This window comes from Bos javanicus, chromosome 10 (assembly GCF_032452875.1).
Source record: "Bos javanicus breed banteng chromosome 10, ARS-OSU_banteng_1.0, whole genome shotgun sequence".
Taxonomy (NCBI): domain Eukaryota; kingdom Metazoa; phylum Chordata; class Mammalia; order Artiodactyla; family Bovidae; genus Bos; species Bos javanicus.
In genome coordinates, this window is record NC_083877.1 from 81,233,612 (window position 1) to 81,258,290 (window position 24,679).

The 24,679-nt window shown below is 46.5% G+C and overlaps 1 protein-coding gene across 6 annotated transcripts in view; it reads left to right on the forward strand.

Annotated features, from left to right (window-relative positions):
- Positions 1-24,679, forward strand: part of SMOC1 (SPARC related modular calcium binding 1) — a 146,343-nt gene that overhangs the window by 91,562 nt on the left and 30,102 nt on the right. For 4 of the 6 annotated variants that reach the window (XM_061429267.1, XM_061429271.1, XM_061429268.1 and 1 more), the window contains exons 5-7: positions 1,070-1,117; positions 15,606-15,695; positions 17,741-17,821. In XM_061429267.1, coding sequence (XP_061285251.1) covers positions 1,070-1,117; positions 15,606-15,695; positions 17,741-17,821 — 219 coding nt within the window. The remainder of the gene's footprint in view (positions 1-1,069; positions 1,118-15,605; positions 15,696-17,740; positions 17,822-24,679) is intronic. The other 2 variants (XM_061429269.1, XM_061429270.1) reach the window with 1 other exon arrangement.

Consider the following 24,679-nt stretch of genomic DNA (forward strand, 5'->3'; position numbering starts at 1 on the left):
TTTTCCCCTAAATTTATTCATTTTTTTCGACCAGCCCTGCTATATAAGGGGAAGAGTGAGTGGAAAGGGCAGTAAGTATCTACATTAGGAAACCAAAATTTGCAGGCCAAAAAGGAAAGTTTACTTTATTTGTGGTTTACATGGAAACTGGAAACCTTAATTGGGGTTGGTGTGGGGAGGGGGAGGAATGAAACATTCTTGCAAATGACCTGGAAAGTTTCATTTAAAGCAAACAAATGTGCTAGAAACAAGTCATGCAGGGTAATATAATTGAATTCGCACAAAGCTCGTATATGGAGAAGGGATCGGATATGAACAGGGATGGATTTCTTCTCTTTTGTCGTGGGGACCTCCCCCGATGCCCTTCCATGCTTGAGCTGGCTGTGCCCTGCATGTGTGGGGCAGGGCATCCCGGGGAAGGCAGGTGCAGCAGGCTCAGGACTGTCAGATGGGGGTTCAGGGCACCCGAGTACATGCAGGGCACCGCATTTGGCAAACCCACCCGCTACCCACCCTCCTTGAGGATTGGGCTGCATCTAGAAAATTGTTTCCATGCCTCAGACTATTTTGGCCCATTCAGTACAATTGGGCCAACAATTTTCTACTTAATGCAGATGGAAAATCGCCGATTTCCTGCCCTCACCAGCAAGGGATGTCAGTCACTGCATTTGCAGTGAGAGGGGTTTTCTTTGCCGTCGGCCCTACTGACTGAATGTGGCTCAGAACGTGGAACTGGTGGGAAGTGGAGGCGAGGGGGCAGTGAGTGGAATGTTCAACAAAGGAGTTATGTGGATGTGGAATTTTGTAAAAATCTGCTCAAAACTATTGCCAGGGAGCCTGGAAATCATGGTTCATCTCAACAGTGCTGTGATACCAGTGACATTGATGTTAAACAAACCCCACTCACATGTATGTATGTACTCACTTTGTATATAATGTTCCTAGTTGTGTATACAGTATCTATATACATAACCATATGCTCCTAACAGCAGGCTTTACCAACTCTTTGAAAGAAACCAACCGCGATGCATTCTGAACGTCTGTGTTTTTGTTTCCCCTCTCACCCAAGGTTCGGTCACCGATAAGCCTGCGAGCCAGGGTAACTCAGGAAGGAAAGGTGAGTGGAGTTTCACGCTTTATCTAAATGTTTGCTTCTAAAGCCCGTCCAAGCAGGCGTTCTTGGACAAGATGGAAGGAGCCTGGCGTGAAAGCTAAAAGTGCCCTGCAGAGAATCTGCATTCTTATTCTGTTCCCTCCCAGAAGCCCTGGAGGTAAGTAAGGCTCATCACCTCCCAGAATTTCTGAGCGAGATGAGCAGTGCACATTGCAGGGGAGGACCCTGAGACCCTTGGTTCCTGGGAAGTTCAGTCAATCAACTACCGGTGTGTAGCCAGAGTTAAACAGAAAAGCACAGCGAAGGTGGGCATGCCCAAGTCTACCCAGACTCTTCTATTTTGGAAACCCATCTGAGCATTTTTTTCCCTCTTTGAGTCTCCTTGACAATTGTTCTGGCACATCTAGAGTCTCTTCACTAAGACTAGTATGCTCCATGGGCATGTGACCTGGGCAGCTGTGGTCCCGAAATTCTTATTTTGGCCTTGAACTTGGGTTTTGTCAGTGCAGTGCAATGGGACAACTAAGCGTGCATGTGGGCAGTAGAGACACGGGTACTGTGTGCATTCACTGTGGCTTCATTGACAGATGGCTTTTGTGATGAGGGCTACTGGTCTTCCATAACCTGCTTAGAATTTTCATTTTTCTTTGCCTAGAAAGTAAGAAAGTATTTGTTACTCAGTCGTTGTCTGATTTTTGCCACCCCATGGAATGTAGCCTGCCAGACTCCTCTGTCCATGGGATTTCCCAGGCAAGAATACTGGAGTGGGTTACCATTTCCTTCTCCAAGGGATCTTCCCAACCCAGGGATCGAACCTGGGTCTCCTGCATTGCAGGCAGATTCTTTACTGTCTGAGCCACTAGGGAAGCCTTTCTTTACCTAGAACAATGATAAATAGCGAGTTGAAAAACACCATGACAAATCAAGAGAGAGACCATGGAGGAGAGGATCAGACTTAATACTTTAGTGTCTTTCATGGCACCCTTTCTCCTGTGTTTTGAAGAAAAGGCTTTTTCACTCTGCACTGGGCCCTACAAATTGTGCAGTTGGCCTTGATGAGGGCATTTATCTAAGTGCTGGTTAGTGGACCAACCGACATGAGGAATGGGCCTCTGGGATGTGCTGACCATACTTTCCAGTATGGAAGACGCTAAGATTCGCCACTTCTTACCTCCAGAACAGCATACACACAGACAGCTGGTGGTTGCATGGAAAACAGGTTTCAATCTTATTGCCCATGCAAGCACTCCAGAAGCCTCATTTTGGGGTCTCAGGTAAAACCCAGGTGGGAGATCTCAGCTGAGTTTGAGCCCTCCTACTTGACTCTGAGCCTTGGGAGCTTCATGCTCATAAGAGCTATATGGAGAGTTGGGCCTGCAAGGATCAGAGTAGGGCAAGCAGGCTTATCCTACACTGCAGTCACAGAGAGGCCAGGGTGAGGCCCTGGCCCTTGCCCCAGCTAATTCCATGGGGACCCAAAGAGGAGGCAGAGTCCCTCTGCTTGAATGGAGGAACTGAGAGTCTGGAGAACCTGCTCTCCCTGCATGCAGGTGCTCCAAGAAGATAGGGAGTAGAGCTTGGTGATACCACCTCCTTCTAGAAACCATGGACCGAAGGACCCAATGGGCTGCTCCCCTACCAGCAAACTGGAATGAGTAAGTGGGCAAAAAGAAAGTACTTCGCAGCCCCAGGGAGACAGCCTTGAATGTTGGTGGTTCCCTCCTGGGGGGAAGGCAGAAGAGGGGATAAACATTTCTTCCTGCAAAGATCTGAAATCATCAACACTGTGAGTGGCATGTCTGCTTGTAATTGATTGGGGTTGGAAAAGGGAACTGCCTTCAGTTTTGCTTGTTGCCACTGAAGTCTTCAGGAGCATAAGCTTTAATCCTGAGCATGAGGTCCTGGTGGTAGGAAAAAGAAAGAGCAGCCATGCAGAACAGACCACCCAGACTTTCCCCACCAAAGGGAACAGAGTGCATGATGCTGGATGAAGCACCTGCCCCAAGAAAGGCCAACCAGAGGATCTGGCTTTTAAACTGCACAAGGAAATAACTTCCCAGGTTGTCTTGTATGTTGTGAATGATAATAGGAATCAGACCGTGCTCACAGCAGGCTCTTGCTGATCCAGGTGGGAGAAGGCAGGGGAATCTGATTCCTCCAGGGAGGGGGGTGGATAGAGTGTGAAGCCTCAAGTTCCTACCTCTTCACTCTCTTATCCCAGCGGGTTCCTCTGTCCCAGATGGTGGTGTAGGGGCTTCCTCTTTGGTGCAAAGGCCTGGCAGCGGGGAGGGAAAGATGCTAGGGCTCACTTGCCCCCTGGAGACTTGACTTCTGCCCAGTGGCCTCTCTTTCCTTCTACTTTGGAGGGTTCCCAGAGGTGCTGCAGTCTGTGGGGTCACAAAGAGTCGAACACAACCGAACAACAGCAGAGGTGTTGAATCTCTTCTCTTTGTCTGCCGCGGGCAGGGCAGTGAGAAGCCACCTGTAGGAAGGCCCACCTGAAGCCACACCTGTCCAGGAAGCTGGGGTTTGAATGGGGACAGGGTGCGAGAGGGCATTGGTAATATCCTGTGTCGGCCCCACCGAGGTGCCTCTTCAGCTGCCACTTGAGAATGGAATGTGCTCCGGAGGGCAGCAGGTGGGAAGACACAAAGGGCCCTTGTCTGAGCTCGTGCCCACATGGGGGGTCTCCCAGAAGGCATCTCCCGAGAGCCGCAGCTCCAGAGACCTGCCCAGAGGGACGCTCGGCCCAGAGGATGTCCAGAAAGAAGGCGAGGCTGGGGGTCTGGGTGTGTGTGCGTGTGGGGGCTGGGGGGGTGGGAGCAGGGGAGGAGCACACCCAGCTCTTTCTTTCCCTACCCTTCTGCCTTTTTGAACATGCTCCATGGACCGGACTTGGAGGGATCGGTTCTCTCCGCCTGGGAGGAATGAAAAGGCGTATTGTGTGACGGAGGGTCTGGTTGCCGGCCAGGAATCAGTCCTCTGAAGGCAAGGAGGAGAAAGGCAGAGTGGGAGGAGGCCCGGGGAGATAGCAGGAGACAGGAGAGAGGGAGAGAGGCCAGGCGGTAGCAGGTCACAGGCGTCTGGCCAGCAAGCAGGTCTGGGTCGCTCCTGCTCCTGGGTCCACAGGTGTGGGGCCCGAGGGGAGAAGTCGGGGGAAGGAGGGAGGGAGGCCCGGTTATCTTACCCAGATGCACGTGCTGCAGGAGAGGAGGAGGGTCAGAACTTCAGACTGTTTACTTAATCCCCTGGAATGTCTTCACTGTGCTCTGTTCTTTGGGCCCCTTGTGTTTCCCCGGACTCCTTTATGGGCACATGTGTGGTAATTAACACATGCGGGGTAGGTCCTGGGCCATGTGTTTGAGTTTCAAATATCCATTGATCTGGGACACTCCCATCCTGCAGCCGTCCCTTCTCTGATGGTCCTCACCCTCCGAGAGAAATGGAAGGGGTATGTGTGCATTTTGGGGGGTGGGGGCACACGTGCATCCACATGTGTTTTATTGATGCTGACAGAGGAATATCAGAAGAGAGGAAAGGACCCCCAGCAACCCCTGAGTTCTGACCATCTGCTGCTAAAATAGTTGAAAGCTACAGAAAGTGAGAGGAAGGAATTTGGGGTTTCCATTGAAGTAGAAAAGTGACTGGGAAGCAAAATGTGATTTAGAAACAGTGACTTTACCCTGAGCAGCTTCTCCTGGCCCACCAGGGCTTGTGGATGTTCCTGAGGTGCCTCTTTCAGGGGTCTAGATGCTAACAAATGTGGGCAATTTGAGGGAGTTTCCAGGATAACCTAACAGAGTCAAGGACTGGTCCTAGGCTTCATTGCTTATAAGGTGCAGTAAGGATGTTCTCAGCTTCCAGTGGGGTGTTGGTGGGGCAGGTGAAGAATGGGAGACTAGTGGGAGAGGACTTGGACAATGATTTCTGGCAGTTTCTGGGAACTTTTTCTCTGGAGCGCCTAGGATACGTGGCCAATGAAAATTTAGGATCATAGGGAGTTTTCTGCAGTTTACTCTTTTCTTACTTCTAAGAGCTCTGGGAGTGAACAGTGTAAGGAAAGTGAAAGAAGAATAAAAACATTTAGAAAACTGCTCTCTTTTCTGCACGTGCTCCTGTATTTGTCAAGCCAGTCTTGGAGAGAAGCGGAACTTCCAAAATACAACTCATAGAGACTTCTTTTATTGCGCCCCCCACCTCCCGCCCCTCCACTGACTGCTTCATAGCATGTGTTCCAAGTGAAGAATGGATCACAGTTATTTTTCCAGAGTCCGTCTCTGGGTCTCGGTTTTGAGGATCTCTCGTGGTGTTTGGTCTACAAGTTGATGCCAGCTTGGACACCTTGTCACTCAAATGGTGGAGCCATCAGCACTCCCTCTCAGGGCCGAGGGATGTGCTTAGGGCAGGGATGATGGATGGTAGGTCTCCCAGATGAAGGGGCTCATGTGCTCTCCAGCCTCCGCTCTCATGGGGGTTAAGTACACCTGAAGGGGTTTCCTTGCATTGCCTCGAACCTGGTGGAGGTGTGCAGAGTCAGCTGTCTCAGAGCATCCTATACACAGAATGTCACCCCGTTCACGTGTCTTTCACCTCTTCCCAGCCACCTCTTTTTTCTCTTCTCTCAGCCCAGAGAGGGCGGCTACGTTCATAGGTGATCTGTCAGCCTTGCCACCAGATGGCTTAAGTCTGATTACCCTCCAGCCTGGGCTGGATTTGAATGGATTTGAATGGATTTGAATGGAGATGGGCAACTGATGACCTCTATGTGTTGACCTTGGCTCACATTGGATTTCCCTGTGGAGAACCATTCATTCTGATGCGTGCCTGCTACAAACTGTACCTAAGTAGCTCCAGGCCCATGAGATGCAGCTCTTTTCTTCTCTGCATGCAGTCGCTGCTGCTGGCTGGTGTCTGAGCCACCCTGACCAAGCCTGGCATATCAGTATATCAGCTTCAAAGAGATCAGTTGCAGAAGCGGTGTGCATGAGTGTGCTTGAGTATTCACGTGTGCCCCTCATCTCCCACTACCCACAGTTCATTATTCCCCCAGCAGGGAGTAGCTGCATCTACTCAACTGCCCACCCTCCATCTCAGCCCCTATTCTGTGGTCTCCAAAAGAAAGTTTACGAATGGAGGATACCTGGTTTCCAAGGAGTGGAGAGGAAACAGGGTTTGTGATCTGGAAAAGCCCTCTAGCCGTGGATTCTAACGAGTGCCCCGGTGTTGTTAGTGACCTCTGGTGTTTTATACATGGCTGTTTTATTCTTTCATTCAACAAATATTCATTAAGACTTCAGTGCCAGCTTTGTGACAGTCCCTGAGGACCCAGTGGTGGGTGAAATGTAAGAGCCCTCAGCTCGTGGAGCTCACACTCTGACGGTCTTAGCCTCTTCTTGTCAAAGGCATCGTCATGGAGGGAAAGCCTCCCAGAGGAGCACAGACTTCTAGATGCTGGGATACTGGAAAGCAGGGGAGGGATGGCAGGTGGCTCCTCCAAATGCCCTGGCCAGTGGCTTCCAGGATTAGAGCCTCTAAGGAGAGACCCCTGGAGGAGGCTGCCTGGGATGAGCATGGTCCACTGGCAAGTTCTTGATTCTTCTGCCTGGTACCTTTGTGGGGCCCCCGAAGTCTAGGGGACGGCTCCGAGCTTGCCTGGCCACTGAGGATATGTTCCTTGGCTGAATGAGTTCAGTTCCAAGTGTGGCCCAGCAAGCTGGAGGGAGGCAGGGATATCAGCCTGTGGGTGGACAGACAGGCCTTGGGGCCACATCTGAACCACTCTTCAGCCCTAAGTAGCTCTTGTGGTCAAGGCCAAGGAGTTGTCACTCTCCGGTCCTGTTGTACCTGTTGAAGGAAAACCATGAGGTTCAAGGGCTGCTTATTCTAAAATTTATGTGGAAAGGCAATGGTGGTGTTGTTGGTTAGTCCTCAAGTTGGGTCCGACTCTTCCTGACCCCACGGTCTGCAGCACGCCAGGCTTCCCTGTCTTTTACTATCTCCCAGAGAAGGCAATGGTACTAGAGTAGCTGAAACAACTTTTAAAAAGAAAGTGAGAGGAATCACTGTATGTGATTTTTTTAAAACCAAGATATCTTTAATATTTTACTCCCTTCATGACCCTTTATGAATTTTCAATTCATGCTTTCCTTTGGTCATCTAAACAAATGTGGTGACTCCATATTTTTAAATGTCTATTTTATTCTGTTTTTATTTTTGACTTAGTTTTTTAAGAGTAGTTTTAGGTTCACAGCAAAATTAAGAGGAAGGTCCTGAAATGTTCTATATGCCCCCTGTCCCCACGCATGTGTCACCTTCTCCACCATCAACAGCCCCCACCAGAGTGGGTACCTTTGCTACAACTGATGAACCTAAGTTGACACATCATTAACACCCAAAGTTCACAGTTTACATTAGGATTCACTCTTGGCGTCGTATACTCTGTGGGAATAGACACAGGAGTAGTGGAATATCCACCACTACAGTGTCATATAGAGTATTTTCACTGTCTGTTGACCTAAGGATCAACAAAACAGAACAGAGAACCCAGAAATAGACGTACACAAGCTCGGCAAACTGATTTTTGAAACGTGCAAAAGGAATTCAGTGGAGAAAAGATAGTCCTTTCAACAAATGGTGCTGTAGCAATCAGGCACCCAGTAGACAAAAAACAAAAACAACTCCCCAAGACCGTCAGCCTAAACCTCACACCTCATACAAAAATTAACTCAAAATGGCTCTTGGACTTAAATGTAAAGTCTAAAGCTATTACAACTTGTATAAGAAAACATAGGAGAAAATTTTTAGAACTTATAAGTAGGTGAACCTTGAGCTTTAGTGTTTTAGAATACCAAACATGTGATTCAAAAAAATTTTTAATTGATAAATTGGACTTAACCAAAATTGAAAACTTGCTTTCAAAATATCTTGTTAAGGAAATTAAAAACTACAGACTTGGAGAAAATACTTACAAACCACCTATCTGACAGAGGACATATGAACATATAAAGAATGCTAAAAAACTTAACAGTTGAAAACCAATTTAATTTAAAAATGGACAAAATACTTGAATAAGCTTTTCACCTAAGCACATATGCAGAAGGCAAATAAACACACAAAAAGATGTTCAACGTCATTAGCTATAAAAAGTGCAAATTAACCAACAAGGACCTATTGCATAGCACAGGGGACCAGACTCAGTATTATGTAATAACCTATAAGGGAAAAGAATCTGAGAAAGAATATGCATATATATGTGCATAACTGAATTGCTGTGCTGTACACCCAAAGCTTACGTGATATTGTAAACCAGCTATACTTTGATCAAAAATTGTAAACTGCAAATTAAGAACATGGTAAGATATTACTACACACCTATTAGAAGAGCTAAGATAGTGACAATACCAAATGTCACTGCAGAGGAACTGGATCTTTCATAAATTGTTGATAAGAATGTAAAATGATACAGCCACTCTGGGAGATAACTTTGGAAGTTTCCTAAAAAAGTAAACAACAAAACATATGCTTACCATATAATCTAGTGATTGCACGTCTGCTTATCTATTCCAGAGAAATGAAAACTTATGTTCACACAAAAACCTGTACACAAGTAGTCACAGCAGCTTTATGTGTAATAGCCAAGGGTGAAAACGTCCCAAATGTCGTTCAGTGGGTGAAACAAACCGAGGTGCGTCCACACCATGGAATACTACTCAGTAACGTAAAGGAACACACTGTTGACACTTGGGGCAACAGCTGGGTGGATTTCAAGGGCATTAGGCAGAGTGAAAAAGTCCAACCTCCAGAGATCGTCTACTGCATGATTCCATTTATATAACATTCTGAAAATGACAAAATTATAGAGATGGAGAAAGGGTTAGTGGTTACCAGGGGTGAACGATGAGGTGGAGAAGGGGAAGTGTGATTATAAAAGGGTAGCACATGGGATATCTTTGTAGTGATGGACTAGTTCTATATTTTGATCGTGGTGGTTGCGTGAATCTGCACATGGATAAAATCGCATAGAGCTACACACCGCCCACCCAACCAGACACCCAGAGCAAGTCCACGCAAAACCGGTGGGATGTGAATAAGGCCCCTGGATTATACCAGTATCAATTTCCTGATTTTGGTATTATACTCCTATGATGTTATCTATATAATTATGCTACCTGTAAAGATGCTACATGGGAGGAAATTGGGTGAAGGGTACACGGGGCCTCTCTGTGTGCAGTTGCCTGTTGCAAAGTCATTTTTAGTTTAAAAAAATTAGCCCAGGCTCTGGGTGCACCCAGCTCTGAACCAGCTCTGCTGCTGCCAGTGCCACTGATCCCCTACACCCCAGCCCTCTCACCACCCTCTTCCGTCTCTGGTTTACCCTTTTCACCAGCCCTTTGTTTCTGTTCTTACTCAAGAAAGAGCTTGACGATGTGGGGAACTGCTTGCAAGAAGACATTTTGAAGCTTGTTTTCACTTGTATTGGGAAGGAGGGTGCAGGTGGGTAGGCAGAATGTAGAGCATTGATCTCTCACTCTGGAAAGGACCCAAAGTACTCAGATAACTTGTGTTCTTAATGGTCAGAATCAGGGCAGCTCAGAGTACATTGCTGAGCCTTGTTGGTCGTGGGACCTCAGGAAATGTTGAGGTTAACAATTCCATCCTCCCCCTGGTATGATTCGGGCCAGGTTCTTAAGGGACATTTCTGTAAACAGGCACTGTTGTCTTCCTGTGATGCCCGGAATAAGTCCTCTCGACTTTCACACTGGGTCTGAGTCACATGCTGAGGGGGATGATGGTGCAGGAATAAATGTAGTCCCTTCAATAGCAAGAACCTTCCAACACTTCTACAGGGCTGAAGTTTATCTCCATGTCTTGCAGCCTGAATGAATCCGAGAGGGAGGGTGACCAGTGATGGACCAGGGTTTGGGCAGAACCCAAGAATCGAAGGGGATTTGGGATCATTGAGAGACTTTCCGAATCTCGGGTTGGGGGTGGTGGTTTCTTTTTCTCTCATTCTCCAAGGCTCCTCAGTCTCAAGACCCCAAGAGATGCCATTAATACAGATTCCTTCTCTGTCCCCTTTGACACATTTGCTTTTGAAGGACCTGGAAGAGAAAGCTCTTTGTATGTGGTCAGAATAAACTCATTGTACACCCAAACAATTAACTCCTCAATGGACTTGCCAGCCCCTTGAAAGGCCCGGCCCTGCCTCCTTGGACCTCTTGGGCTCTATTCAGTCCCTTAAGCACACCAATGTTTTGGGGGTTTTGTTTTGTTTTGTTTGTTATTCTGAAAAGTCTTTCCTTGCGAATAGTCAGAGCCGGTCAACATTGTCCTCAGCGCAGCATTTAGCTCCACTCGCCAGCGAATGTCAATCAGGAGTCAAAAAGCCAAACAGAGGAGGCTTTGAACAGTGTCATTGGGGGTCGAAGTGACTTCCAGCTGTCTGTGCGTGGGCCAGGCCTTCTCGCAGGGCAGGGAATTGTGGTGTCACACAAACCCACTGTCTGGATGGGCTTACAGGGCCCGTGCGGGGGCTGCGGGTCTCTGGGGCTGCACCTGCAAGGGGAGGCGTGGTTGCGGGGCTGGGGAATTTTGGGGAGGCCAGATGCCTGCTCTGGGCCTGAGCAGTTGCCAGCACCGCTTGCTCACTGCCTCTGGGGTCTTGAACAAATCACTTCCTTACGCTGAAGCTCAATCTCTTTTTATCTGCCTGGTGACTTCCTCTGCCCTGGCCAGTGGCAAGAATAGATGAAGAAAGCAACCTGCTAGGAGTTGAGTGTTACAAAATGTGCTAACACGTATTATTCTTGATCTTGACATCATCCTTGAGAAATTTTCTCAGGTTTGACTTATTTTTCGTTGGCTGTTGTTCAGTTTCTCAGTTGTGTCCGACTCTTTGCGACCCCCATGGACTGCAGCACGGTGGGCTCCCCTGTCCTTCCCTGTCTCTGGGAATTTGCTCAGATTCGTGTCCACTGAGTCGGTGATGCCATCTAATCCTCTGTTCCTCTGGTGCCCCCTGCTCCTTTTGCCTTCAGTCTTTCCCAGCATTAAGGTCTTTTCCAATGAGTCGGCTCTTCACAACATCCTAAGTCAGCCTTAGGATTTCTGTATTTCTGTGCCCAATCTCAGGACTGCATCATTTGGAATAATGAGTGTTATGTTTCTATCTACATATGTCCATGGGATTCTCCAGGCAAGAATACTGGAGTGGGTTGCCATGCCCTCCTCCAGGGGATCTTCCCCACCCAGGGTTCAAACCCTTGTCTCTTATGTCTCCTGCATTGGCAGGCGGGTTCTCTACCTCTAGGGCCACCTGTAAACCCCTATTTTTCTTTAATGTTTCCAAATTTACCTTTTCTCCCTGTAAGAGAAATGATCATCTTTGAATTGGGTTTTTTTCAGTGTTCCATCTCCTCCAGCAGGAAGAGTATTATGGCATCAAAGAAAAATAAAGTCTTACTGTTGCAGGTCTGTAAGAATCACCAAGAGTGAACATACACACATGTGAAATCATCATGTGCATATGTGTAAACTGAATTTCAGATGTATTTTTCTTTACACTCTATGGAAGAGTCTCCCCCCAAATTAAGGGTTGCTCAAATAATCTAGCTACTGCCTCCTGATGGTGTATCTGTGACGGCTTTGGTACTCTGGCCCTCTTTTGATTTAAAATCTTTATTAAGCTATAATTACACACCATAAAATTTACCCACAGTAAATGTACAATTCAGTGAATCTAGTACATCTGTAGAGAAGTACAGCTATCACCGGAGAACATTTCCATCACTTCCCAAAGAAACCTTGTACCCATTTATAGTTATATTGACTCTCTCCTCCAGGCAACCATGTATCTGCTTTCTGTCTTTATAGATTTACCTTTACTAGGTATTTTACATAATGGGGTTGTACCATATGTAGTATTTACGCGTGGCTTCTTTTATGTAGTGTAATATTTTTGAAGTCATCTATATGATTATATGTATCAGTAATTCTTTCTTTTTAACTGCTAAATAATACTCCATTGTATGAATGTATCACAATTCGGTTACCTCTACACCAGTAGAAGAACATCTGGATTATTTCCAGTTTGAGGCTGTTAATGAATAATGCTGCTATGAATATGTGTATATATGTCTTTGGGTGGATATGTCTTTATTTTTCTTGGATAGATTCCCAGGAGTAAAATTTCAAGATTGATTGGTAAGTTTATGTTTAATTTTTAAAGAAATTGTCAGACTCTTTTCCAATGTGGCTACCCCATTTTACATTCCCATGAAAAGTGAATGAGGATTTGAGCTCCTCCATATCCTTCTTACTTGATAGTGTCTTTTAAAAAATTTTTAGCCATTCTAGTAGGTACATGGTGGTATCTCATCATGGTTTTGATGTGTGGTTTCCTAACAGTTAATGTTATCGAACACCTTTTTGCATATTTATTACCTGTCTGTCGATCTTGGAAATGTCTATTGAAATATTTTACCCATTTTGAAATCAGGCTGTTTGTCTTCTTATTGAGTTGTAAGGTTTACTTGATTTTTTATTTTAAAAACTGTCGAATTTTCATGCTGCAAATCCAATTTTAAAAGTAAGCAGTTGGATAAGATGATTTAACACTTGATGATTTAATGCCTTCTTTAAGAGGCCTGTAGAGTCTTTTCTAGCCACAGTGTCCAGAGGATATCACTGCCCAGAGAAGAAAAGCGAGGGGTTCAGGTTATCCAACTTAGTGGATGTAAAGCCGGGGTCTGCACAGTGACCCCACTGGAAACTGGGAGGCCAGGGGTACACGTAGAAGCTTTTCTCTCTCCCCAGGGCCCAGCGTGGGGCCCGGTGTCGCCCCAGGGCTTGCCAGGAAGCAGGCTTGATGTGGACCTTGGACCCAGGCCTTGGACCTGTGTTTGGGAGAAGGGTGCGCTTGTTTGCTGGGTTGGACGCCAGGTGCCCAGGTGCCCGGAGATGATGGTCAGAGGGTCCTGTTGGCTTTGGCTTGGCTCCCCACCCTTGGGGCATGCTGGATGCCACAGGTGGCTCTCCTGGCAGCAGGGCGCCTTGTCTTTTCTCACTTCATAAAGATCTCCCGCTAGGGCCTCCGTGGTGGCAGTGCAGCTGTGTGTCTTCACCCTCGGTGACCCTACCCTGCAGGAAGATTCACTCCCTACACGTGGCTTCACGCTCTGTGGGCTTCTGAACCTGCATCTGGGCGATCGTGGAGGTCCTCGACTTCCCCGGGAGTGGGGAGACTGGAAACCCTCCTTCCTCTCCTTGAGCAGCAGACTTCTTTGCTGATTGCTGGACCAGATGGGCCGTCCCAGCCTCTCCTGTCAGTGATGGGAGAAATAAACAGAGTATTTTCTGTCTTCCTGTTCGAGAGAGAGAGATACAGCTCTTGGAGTATGGGATGATTTTAATTGAATATCAAGATATCACATAAGCCATTTTGCACTTGGCTTGTCACCATTGTCCCTGTGAGAATGTTTGATTTCTCACTTTCTCTTTGTTACCTTTAAGACTCCTGAAAGGAAGCCACCCTGTGTGGAGGGGCTGAGCACACTGTGCTGGGCTATTTAGACTGTGAACCCTGCATCCGGCAGGAGCAACCAAATGTGCATTGCAGCTGTCAAAAGACTTCATTCAGTGGTTCATTGAATTCAACGGAAAGGGTGTTAATAGAGTCGGGGAAGTGATGCTATTTTAAAAAATGACATTGTGTGTTTTTTCACTGTGTTTATTCTCCCTCAATGACTTCCAGATCAAATGGGCAGTTTGGTGTCAAAAGATGACTGTTCAGGACTCCAGTTTGAGGCAAATAAGATATTCAGTTTCATTATTCCTCTCCTCCTGAGGCATCTCATGTCCGGGGATGATTGTCGGCTTGTTCAGGATCTCCCTGGCCCCTGTGGGAGTTGGGTCTTACATCGGCACATGGCAATAATAGCAGGGTCAGGTGTCACACAACTCTCAGGTTGCTGGCCTCAGCCTCCAGCAAGGGTCAGGATCTCCATAGCTATTGAGTCTTAAGATCCCAGAGGTAGGGTATTGGTGTGAAAAAAGGGATCTGCTCTCTGTGTTCTTTCTCCTTCCCCTGATAAGATGCAGGGAAGTCTGCCAAGAGTTCTGGGAGCTCCAAATGCTGGAGGTTGTTATTACTGATGATCTGACCTGCGTTGCAGATGATATGAGAACTTGTATTCTCCATTAATAGTTAATGCTTGGAGAATATAGTGTTTAGTCCCCAAAGATCGCTGGGGGTCTTGGGAAGAAGGGATTGTGTAACCACAGTGTCTGAGACCACAGTGCTCACCTTCCTTCCTCTTGCTGAGGGAGAAAATAGAAAAATCGTGGATCTGTGCATTCTCAATGTAAGTAAAGACACCTGTTCCCAGCTTTCAACAAAGAGGTGAAAATTGTTTTGGGGGGGCACAAAAGAACCCTTTCTATTTTTACATATAAAGTACAGACATACATACAGTACATAAATATGTACTGTGTATACAGAGATATGTACAGTGTATACAGAGATACAGTGTATCTTTGTAATTAAAATTTCATTAGGAAACTAGTTAAGGAGAAAAATGCCTAAAAATGCTCCTTAGACAATAATAAAACAAAAGTTGAGAAACAGTGTTCAAAATTAAGGTTTGGGCATCTTGATGAACATAATTCAAAGTCCTGAAAGGGAGATAAAGTCTGCACTTACTCTGACCTGTAGAGGTTCTTGGTCTGCAGAGAGAGCTGCCAACACTACTATGACCATAAGTATTAGGACTTTGTCACTGAGAACTCTCTGCTCCTAGCATCTGTGTTAGAAATTTCAAAGGAAATCCAGAGTGCAATTACTTATGTTCCCTCTCATTTTGTCTGCCTCCATCTCTCCTTGGGAATTGATTTCACAGTTAAAAGTGTTCTAAGGATTCCCAATTCTTTTCAGTTCAGCATGCTGGAGAGAGAATGGTCCTTCTTACCCTCACTTCGTTTTTAGATGAGGACAGAAAAATAGCTAGGGGTTTGGGAGGGAATGGCGCCATGGTCTTTGGTTTTCTTCAGACTCTTCAGTGAGGGCCACTAGGAAGGCACTGGGTTGGTGCCTTGCACAAGAGGGCAGGAAGGAGCTGGGGACATCAGCACTTGATGCCATAAGCGTGCTAGCATCTCCCAACGTGCCTGGCCAGAGCTAAGGGCTCCTGGGAAGACAGCACTGCCAGCTTTCCTGGGGAAAGAGCAAGGGCTGACAGAGTCATGCTGCCACAGAGTCATGAGACGGGGTCCTCCAGAGCCATGATAACTTGGGTTCCTTCCCTGGAATGGCGAGCATGCACCTGGATTTGTCTTACTGTTGGTGTCTCTTCTGTGATGCTCTTTTCTTTCTTGCTCTTTTCTTCTTTCTTTTCTTTTTCTTTGATCTGTTCCTTGGGACTTGGCCGGGCCATGTGCAAACCCCAACCATTCAACAGTGCTGGAGAGTAGATAGTATTTACCTCAATAATGGTAGTCTCCTTTCGATTCTTTTTAACCCTCAATTCAGATGACGGGTCTAAGCCGACACCCACGATGGAGACCCAGCCGGTGTTCGATGGAGACGGTAAGCTCCTGTATTACTTCAGATTTGAGTTGTCCCACTGTTTTCAAATTTGGGACAGGTCTTTCCTTCGGATGTTTGTTTAAGCTTTACTATTATTTTTTTTTCCTTTTTTAATTTCAATTTTTCCCGGTTTAAGCCAGGCTGTTTTTAACGTTTTTAAAAAATGCAAACCCTCCCAGGAACTAGTACACCCTCCACTTCTGGAAAGGCCCTCTGTTCTCACCAGGCTTCCTGCCTGGCTACTAACATCCAACAATAACACAGCCTGGATGGACCCTGCAAACTGCCAAGACCGAGGAGCCATGGCTGAGAAAGACAGGCCGGCAGCATCGTTTTTCTAAATGAGTCAGCTCTTACAAGTCCTTGTAGTGCTCTGTACCCAGCATTGTGCGAGGCCTGCTGGGGACGAAGGAGAAATAGATAAGATGAAAGCCTTTGCTCTCAACAGAGTGGCAACTATTGGAGAATTTATGTATGAAGCTACATGGTCTCAGTTTTATTTCCTCTGTGATAGACATTTCCAGAAGAAAGAGATCACAGTGGTCTGGGAAAAGATTCTGTGAAGAGAGGGAACTTGAGCTGAATCTGAAAGTGTGAGGGAAGAATCAGGGTGTTCCAGGCAGGGACGAAGGAGGGAGTATGGTGGAAACAGTGTAATGAGGAAAGTCACAGGAAAGAGACTGGTGCATGGAGTCGGCTTGGCTGACTTGTAGGGACCATGAGAGTTGAGTCCAGACATTGGGGGAAGAGAAATGCTAGATCAAGAGAAATAGCGGTAGTTGGTGGCAAAGCAGGCTGGGTATCTCTGGAGGTCTGAGGAGCGGACAACTGGAACTTGGGTGCAGAAGGCTGGCTTCAGTTTGAGTTTGAGCTGCTCAGGGCCTATATCCTTCAGCGTGCTTTGCTAAATACTCCAGGTTCCCATGAGGGGGAGCAGGAATCTTGGCAGAGTGTAGTTTCTAGAAAGTCTGACAACGAGATGTGGCACTCAGTGCAATATACAGCAACCTTTTAGCAGCTTTCAGCTGAGTATATCCAGGCTTGGATCCTAAGACTGGACAGTGAGACAGAGGAACAAAAAGAAGTGATGCCACTTGTTGGAACTGTTGGCTAAGGATGGCCCTAGCCCAGGCTCAGCTCTAGACAAAAACACAAGATATCCTTTGCAGCTGGCCGTGGAGTGGAACACTTGTGTGTTCATGCCTAGAAATTCAAATGTTTCTGTGATCCACAAATGTCCTAGATCATTGGCGAGTCTGGGACCCTGGACCCTGGACCCTGGGCAGTCTGGGTAGGAAATGGAGACCACGTCAACTTGGAAGACCTTTACAACGTACTCACGAAAGGTCTCATCTCCAGTGCTCAGGGGCATCCTCAGATTTCCACAGCACCTGTCCACTGGGTGACCCCAGCCCTGGAGAGCCTGGTGGCCTCCTAGAGCTCTCTGGATGAAGAATTCAGCCTCTGTTTGATGAGAAACCATTAGAAAAGAGATTGAAGCACACATTAGGCCCATTACTTTCTTTCCCATGTGGAGCAGAGTCTCAGCGAGCTAAAAGCTGCTGTGGCTCAGCTGTTTCTTCCAAAATGGTCTCTGTGGTTTTTTTGGCATTGGTTTGTTGATTTATTTCCTTTAAATCTTCTTCCAGGGAAGCAGCTGAGAGAGACTTGGCTTGGCGCATTTTCCTCACCTCCTGGGATAATATTTTTATTCCTGGATGGAGTGGCTCAATGCCTCTGGACTCTGACCACTCTGCCTCCCAGCACAAGAGGCCCTAGCTGGCTCCTCTGAGCAGATAGAGAGGAGCTTCCATAGGGAGGAAGCAAGAGGCTGTTGGGATGCAGTGGACATGGGATGAGCGGATAGAGAGGAGCTTCCATAGGGAGGAAGCAAGAGGCTGTTGGGATGAAGTGGACATGGGATGAGGGAGATGGCTCTATCTTTGATGCCTCAGGCTTTTAAAAAGTCTGGGGGTTACATCCCAAGTTTCATACTCTCTGTTGCCCAGACTTTATTTTCTCTCTTCTTTTTTTTTTTTTTCTAGAAATCACAGCTCCCACTCTCTGGATTAAGCACTTGGTAATCAAGGACTCCAAACTGAACAACACCAACATAAGAAATTCAGGTAAATTATCTGCCTTGGATTATGTGCATACCTGATCTACCCATGGGTGCCACATGGTTACTCCATGACTGTTACTGTGTGGGGTTGGGCAAGTCATTTCACCATTTTGGCCTTCAGTTTCTTCCACAGCTGTAAAATGAGGAGATGAGATGAGTTAATCTCTTCCAACTTCAATTGTCTTCAATTAGGACTCAGGGATCATCTTTCATAAGTAGTTGATCCTTTTAGCTAAAAAAAAATAGTTTGATGGTAGGTTTTAATATTTTAATTGACTTTCTATGTGCAATACAGAAGGATTTGGAAGAATGGCTGGGCATAGAGAAGTTGGACTTCAAACCTTAAGAACCTTGGATCTATGTGTTTTTAAGGCTCTAACTAACTGCCTGCAATCATGTCTTTTCTAATCTGATCTTTCAAGATCTTGTAAGTGTCCAGGTTTTAGTACTGGTTGAACCCTTGTAGTTGTTGTTTGGTTTCTAAGTTGTGTCCAACTCTTTCGCGAACCCCTGGACTGTAGCCCACAAGGCTCCTCTGTCTATGGGGTTTCCCAGGCAAGCATACTGGCATGGGTTGCCATTTCCTTCCTTCCTGACCCAGACATCAGACTCATGTCTCCTGCATTGGCAGTCAGATTCTTTAGCACTGAGCCACCAGGGGAACTGGAATCCTTATAGAAAGGTAATCATTTCTGAAGTGATCAGATTATAGAGATCATTTACCATCAATGAAGACCAAAGTTGAAAAGTTCATTTACCATCAATAGAAACTAGATGTCCATCAATGTGTTATTAACAGACCCAATTTATTTCTCTATCAGGGGGACTTACTCTTCTTTCAGCCTCAGACCTAATTCTGAGAAATGCCACTTGGCATATTTCTGCTGGTTATTGAATTTAGCCATATCATCTTTTCCTGATAAATAGCAAGGACTGTGAACTAAAGATACATCCCTTTCACCTGGGAGGCAGTTTTGCATGAGCATCAGTGAATGAGTGAGCTGCCCTTGCCCTCCTTTTGGCTATCTGTATGGTTTGCCAGCTTTGTCCTAAAGGTTGTGGACACTGGGGTGCGTGGAATGGTTTAGACTGTGAGGTGAAGCCACATGGCATCGATTGATTTTCTTGGCCAAGTACCCGGGCCCGTGTCTGGTTCCCTGTTTGACAGAAGCTGGAGGAGACCTGGGACACTGGGGTGGGAAGGAGCCCATGTGACATCCTGTGGGCCAGAGTCGTTGATAGAACAGGGGCCATGGTTAAAACACCGATTTGGGTTCTCTTTCTGGCTTCAACACTTAGTGAAGTCAAGTGAAGTCAAATCAACTGAAGTCAAACACCCACTGAGGTCAAATGCCTCCCTCCCTCCCCACCAAGCCTCAGTGCTCAGCTGCAATAATAATCTCCCCCTTAAAGGATGGTGAGTAAAGGTTAACTAAGTTAGTCTGTATATTACTTAATGCCTGAGTAAGTGATAAACAGTAAGGGCATGATAAATTGTAACTACATTATATTTATTACTATCATCATCTTTGGTGGGAAAATTGGGACTGTAAAGAATTCGCCTGCAATGCGGGAGACTGAGTTTGATCCCTGGCTTGGGAAGATCCCCTGGAGAAGGGAACAGCTACCCACTTCAGTATTCTGGAGTGGAGCATTCCATGGACTGCATAGGCCATGGGTGGCAAAGCACTGGACATGACTGAGCAAATTTCACTTTTCACTCTCAATGATACTGCTTATAGTGAGAATTCCTTAATTAGGAAAGAATTTGTAATTGTCACCTTAAGCAAAAGCATCTATTAGGAAGCTTCTTCTTAGATCTTTCCTCCACTCTTCCCTCACTGTTAAGCAAATACGATAAGTCAAAGAGAAGTCTTGGTACCTGTGCTATCTGTAAGTGGTATCTGCAAAAAGTCCCCAGTAGGGGGCTCACTTCTCATCTGGTGCCCAAGGGGTAGATAGGAGGGAGAGCTCTCTCTGAAATTATGTGGTACTTTTTGCCTGAAACATTTGACCTTTAGCAACTGCTTTTGTGATTCTTTTCACCTGTGTGTGCTATGTTGCTTCAGTCATGTCCAACTCTTTGCGACCCCATGGACTGTAGCCTGCCAGGCTCCTCTGTCTGTGAGATTCTCCAGGCAAGAATACTGGAGTGGATTGCCATGACCTCCTCCAGGACATCTTCCGGACCCAGGGATCAAACCTGTATCTCTTCTGTCTCCTGCATTGGCAGTCGGGTTCATTACTACTGGTGCCACCTGGGAAGCCCCTTTTTCACCTACCAGTGGTTAATTTCTCTATCTAGGCTATACTCTGTGAAGGCAAGGGCTTTAGTGCCTGTGTGTCATATCTATTAAAGAATTTTGCTTAACGCATTTGATTGCTTCAGAGAAGGATGCAGCAGAAAGGATCTTCATCAATAAAGACAGAATTGTCATTGTCATCACAGCTATCAGCTACCTGTATCAGCTATGTGTTCTCTTTGAGCATCGCCATAACACTGTGAGATAAGTGTTGTCGTCCTTGTCTTATAGATGAAGAGTCAAAGGCCAAGAGAGAGGAAGTAACATGTCCTGGTTCACAGCTAGTAAGTGGTTCATTTCAGTTCAGTTCAGTTGCTCAGTCGTGTCGGACTCTTTGCGACCCCATGGACTGCAGCACGCCACGCCGCCCTGTCCATCACCAACTCCTGGAGTTTACTCAAACTCATGTCCATTGAGTCGGTGATGCCATCCAGCCATCTCATCATCTGTCGTCCCCTTCTCCTCCCGCCTTCAATCTTTCCCAGCATCAGGGTCTTTTCAAATGAGTAAGTTCCTTGTATCAGGTGGCCAAAGTATCGGAGTTTCAGCTTTAGCATCAGTCCTTCCAATGAATATTCAGGGCTGATTTCCTTTAGGATGGACTGGTTGGATCTCCTTGTAGTCCAAGGGACTCTTAAGAGTCTCCTCCAACACCACAGTTCAAAAACATCGATTCTTAAACGCTCAGCTTTCTTTATTGTCCAACTCTCACATCCATACATGACTACTGGAAAAACCATAGCTTTGACTAGACGGATCTTTGTAGTAAGTGGTAGGGCTGAAGAAAACGATTTCTCTGGGAATACAGTGCCTATCTTTTGGGCTATGTTCTTTGTGTGTGATGAAGGGCAATGTCAAGTTTGATAATGTTTGCTTCCACTCAAGTCCTTCTTCTTTCCACTCCTTCTTCCTCTGAGTAGTTTCCAGTTGCATGAGTATGGGGTCATGCTGAGGAATGGTTTCCAGGCAGGTACTACCCCCTTACTTTTGTCAGAGGGGCCCAGTCACCTTATTTTTCCATGGTTGGCCCCAGTTATATCTGTGAGGTTGGCATATAGGACAAGATAGTTGGGAGAGAGCTAAAGGTTCCAAGAGAGAAACTGAGACCAGAGATCATTATCAAAGATTGATACCGTGGGCATTTTCTAAGAAACTGGGACATTCTCCATCATGGTCAAGTGGTAATACTGACAGAGTGCCTGCCACCCTTTTTGATGTAATTCTGTGTGAAGGCCATCATGTCTCATACGTGCATAACAGGCTGGCAAAAGGCCTCATGACTGATTTTGCAAATAAAGTTTTATTTGAACACAGCCATGTTCATTTATTTATGTACAGTCATCTATGGCTGTTTCCATGCTGTAACTGTCAAGTTAAAGAGTTGTGTCAGAGACTGTTTGGCCTACAAAGCCTAAAATATGATCTGATCCTTTACATTAAAAAAGCGTGCTGACTGCTGGTATATGATTGTTGCATTGTTGTTGTTCAGTCGCTAAGTCGTGTCTGACTCTTTGTGGCTTCATGGACTGTCGCCCACCAGGCTTCTGTCCATGAGATTTCCCAGGTAAGAATACTGGAGTGGGTTGCCATTTCTTCCTCCAGGGGATCTTCCCAGCCCAGGGATTGAACCCATGTCTGCTGCATTGGCAGGCGGATTCTTTACCACTGAGCCACCAGGGAAGCCCATATAAGATTGAAGTAGAAGCATTTGGGTGGGATCGTGAGTAGAAGTGTGTCTTTCTCACATTTTGTGGTCTCTTTCTTGGAAGTAGGGGCTGTGTCTCCTGAGATGTTTCCTGACGTGCCGTGGGAAGCCTGTATTAGCGTAAAATTCTTCAGGTGGCTCACGTAGCACTTCCACCTCTCCTGTGAGCTTTAACATCCTTTCCCGTGCATGCTCTCACAAGTGCCCAGAAAGCATCCTGAGGCTTGGCCTTCATAGGTGGGAGGGTAGGGAATCTTTTGTGTACAGAAGAGCTCAACCATGTAATGGCATGAGCATGGTCTGGTATCAGCTAATTCTATGGATGTGAGAGTTGGACCATAAAGAAGGCTGAGCTGAAGAATTGATGCTTTTGAACTATGGTGTTGGAGAAGACTCTTGAGAGTCCCTTGGACTGCAAGGAGATCAAACCAGTCAATCCTAAAAGAAATCAGTGCTGAATATTCATTGGAAGGACTGAGGCTGAGGCTGAAGCTCCAGTCCTTTGGCCACCTGATGCAAAGATGCTGGGAAAGATTGAAGACAAGAGGAGAAGGGAACAACAGAGGACGAGATGGTTGGATGGCATCACCGACTCCATGGATATGAATCTGAGCAAGCTCCGGAAGATGGTGATGGACAGGGAAGCCTGGTGTGCTGCAGTCCATAGGGTCGCAGAGTCGGACACCATGGAGTGACTGAACAACAGTAGAACTGGCTGCTTCCTACTGAGAGGCTGGGTGACCTTGAGAAAGTTAATAATTAGCTACCCTGAACCTTGATTTCCTTATTTATTAGATAAAGTCATTAATGCCTTGCAGGATTTTCCTGAGAATTCAGTGTATCTAAAAGGCCCGGCACACAGTAGGAGCGCATAAATTATTGAAAACACCTCAGTGGACTACCTTGATGTGTTGTGTTGGCCAATTTTCACATGATTTCACTTGGTTTGATGAGAAGTCACATAGACTTGAATGATAACTTGTCTGGGTCTGGGGTCTGGAATGGACAGCAGCCTCTGCATGGGGCCCCTGGGACACTTCCCCATTAGAGTTTGATGAAAGATTCTGAGTCTGGAGAGCTTCCACCCACACCCCTGGGGAGGTTGGAGTGGGACTCTGTGAGCCGACTGAGTGAGCACTCTCCTCCTCAGCTCTCTCTCTCCCAGAGGAAAAAGGCCATCCCAGCTTCTTTTACACCCCAAACATCCTTCTTTCACGCTCAGACCCTGTGACGCCAGGCTTGGTTTCTGGCCTGGGGACTGTTGACGTTGGAAAGGTTCCACCGGGCAGCTGAAGTTTTGCAACAACATGACACTTACGCCTGCAGACTTATCCTGTCTCCTTCCCTCCTCCTGAAGGTTTTGGTCCCTGTTTTTAAGGCTTTGTCGTAGTCTTATCATGGTCAGGGTCACCCTCTGAGTACGTGGCAGGGTCCACAGCAGCAAGTTTGCCTGTTGAACTTCTGATTCTCGCCTCCTTTGTACCAGGAGTTCTTCTTGCAGCCAAGCAGACAATGCACCTGGTGGCGAACATCCTAGAATTTGACAGCGAGCATCTTCTCCTATACACGTGTTGGCCAGAAACACATGTATAAGAAAACATTTTTATAAGAAAACAAACTGCTTTTATAAGAAAACAAACTCTTGCTGAGATTTTGGTACCAGGGGCTAGTGATCAAAGCATTTCTTATTATAACTAGATTAAAAAAAAAAACAAACTGTAATCACTTACATGTTAGAGAAGAGAGTACAGAGATCCAAGAAATGACAAAAACTAGGCTTCATCTCATCTTTCATCCATATCTTAACTGCTTCTAATTTTGTTACATGCGGACATGTGCCTACAGCATGTGATTTATAAAAGTCTTTTTTTTTTCCCCTCTCTCTCTTTCTGTGTGACAAAATTCTGTGCTTTCTCCTCTGGGAAAATATTATCTCTCAGGAAATGTGGTCGTGTGAGCCTTCACTTTGCTGTTCATGGAGACAATGCCCTGAAGGCGTGTACTACAGCCCTTTCCCTCTTTCCTGGCCTGATACCCACCGGTGGCCACCTGTGAGGTCATTTGACTTCTCTCCTCCCATCCCTTTCTTTCCTTTATCTCCATCTTTTCTAGTTAACGTCATGATCTGACTTCAAGAGGCCCTAGCACCTGGCGCTGTGGGTTCAATTCAAATGGACTGTGTCTTTCCTTCCTCACCTGTTTGCCTGGCAGACCTTCCTTCAGTCCATCTGCAAATGCAGCAGCCGCTGGTAACCCTGCTCCCTGGAGACCAGCCACCAGCGGAGACACAGGTGGAAATGCACCCCTGCCCTCCTTGAACATGAGGGTGTTTGCCTCAGTCACCATCCGAGTCACAAATAAGCTGTTTTCAGCATCCTGTCCTGACCTGCCAGGGTCGGAACAGTGCTCTCCTAGGCCTACTTTGGGCCCCTCCGTCACCTTTTGGATACACTTCCCTTACCTGGAAGTTCCTGCTGGGGTGGCTGCTCCTAGAGCTGGGACTTCGGGTCACAGAGCAATAGCACCTCCCGGCTGGATCCCCCACCCCCTAAACCAGTACTCTTGGTCTGCCCAGAAACCGCGGGGTGATGTAATGACCTGAGGCCTGGAAAAATAAACAGTTTTCAGGGAAACCAGCGGTAGCCGTTGTAAGCAAATACCCCACAGCCACCTGGAGACTTGCGCATGACGTGATTGGAAGGAAGAATGAGTAACCCACTAACGTTAGCAGCCGCAGATGGGGCTGGGCTGGTGTGCATTTAAAATATCTGTATAAAAACAAATCCTTGATGTTTATTTCTATCACTGGCCTTCTGGATGTCTGCCCACGTGTCTTCTGCAGGTGTCTTGGTCC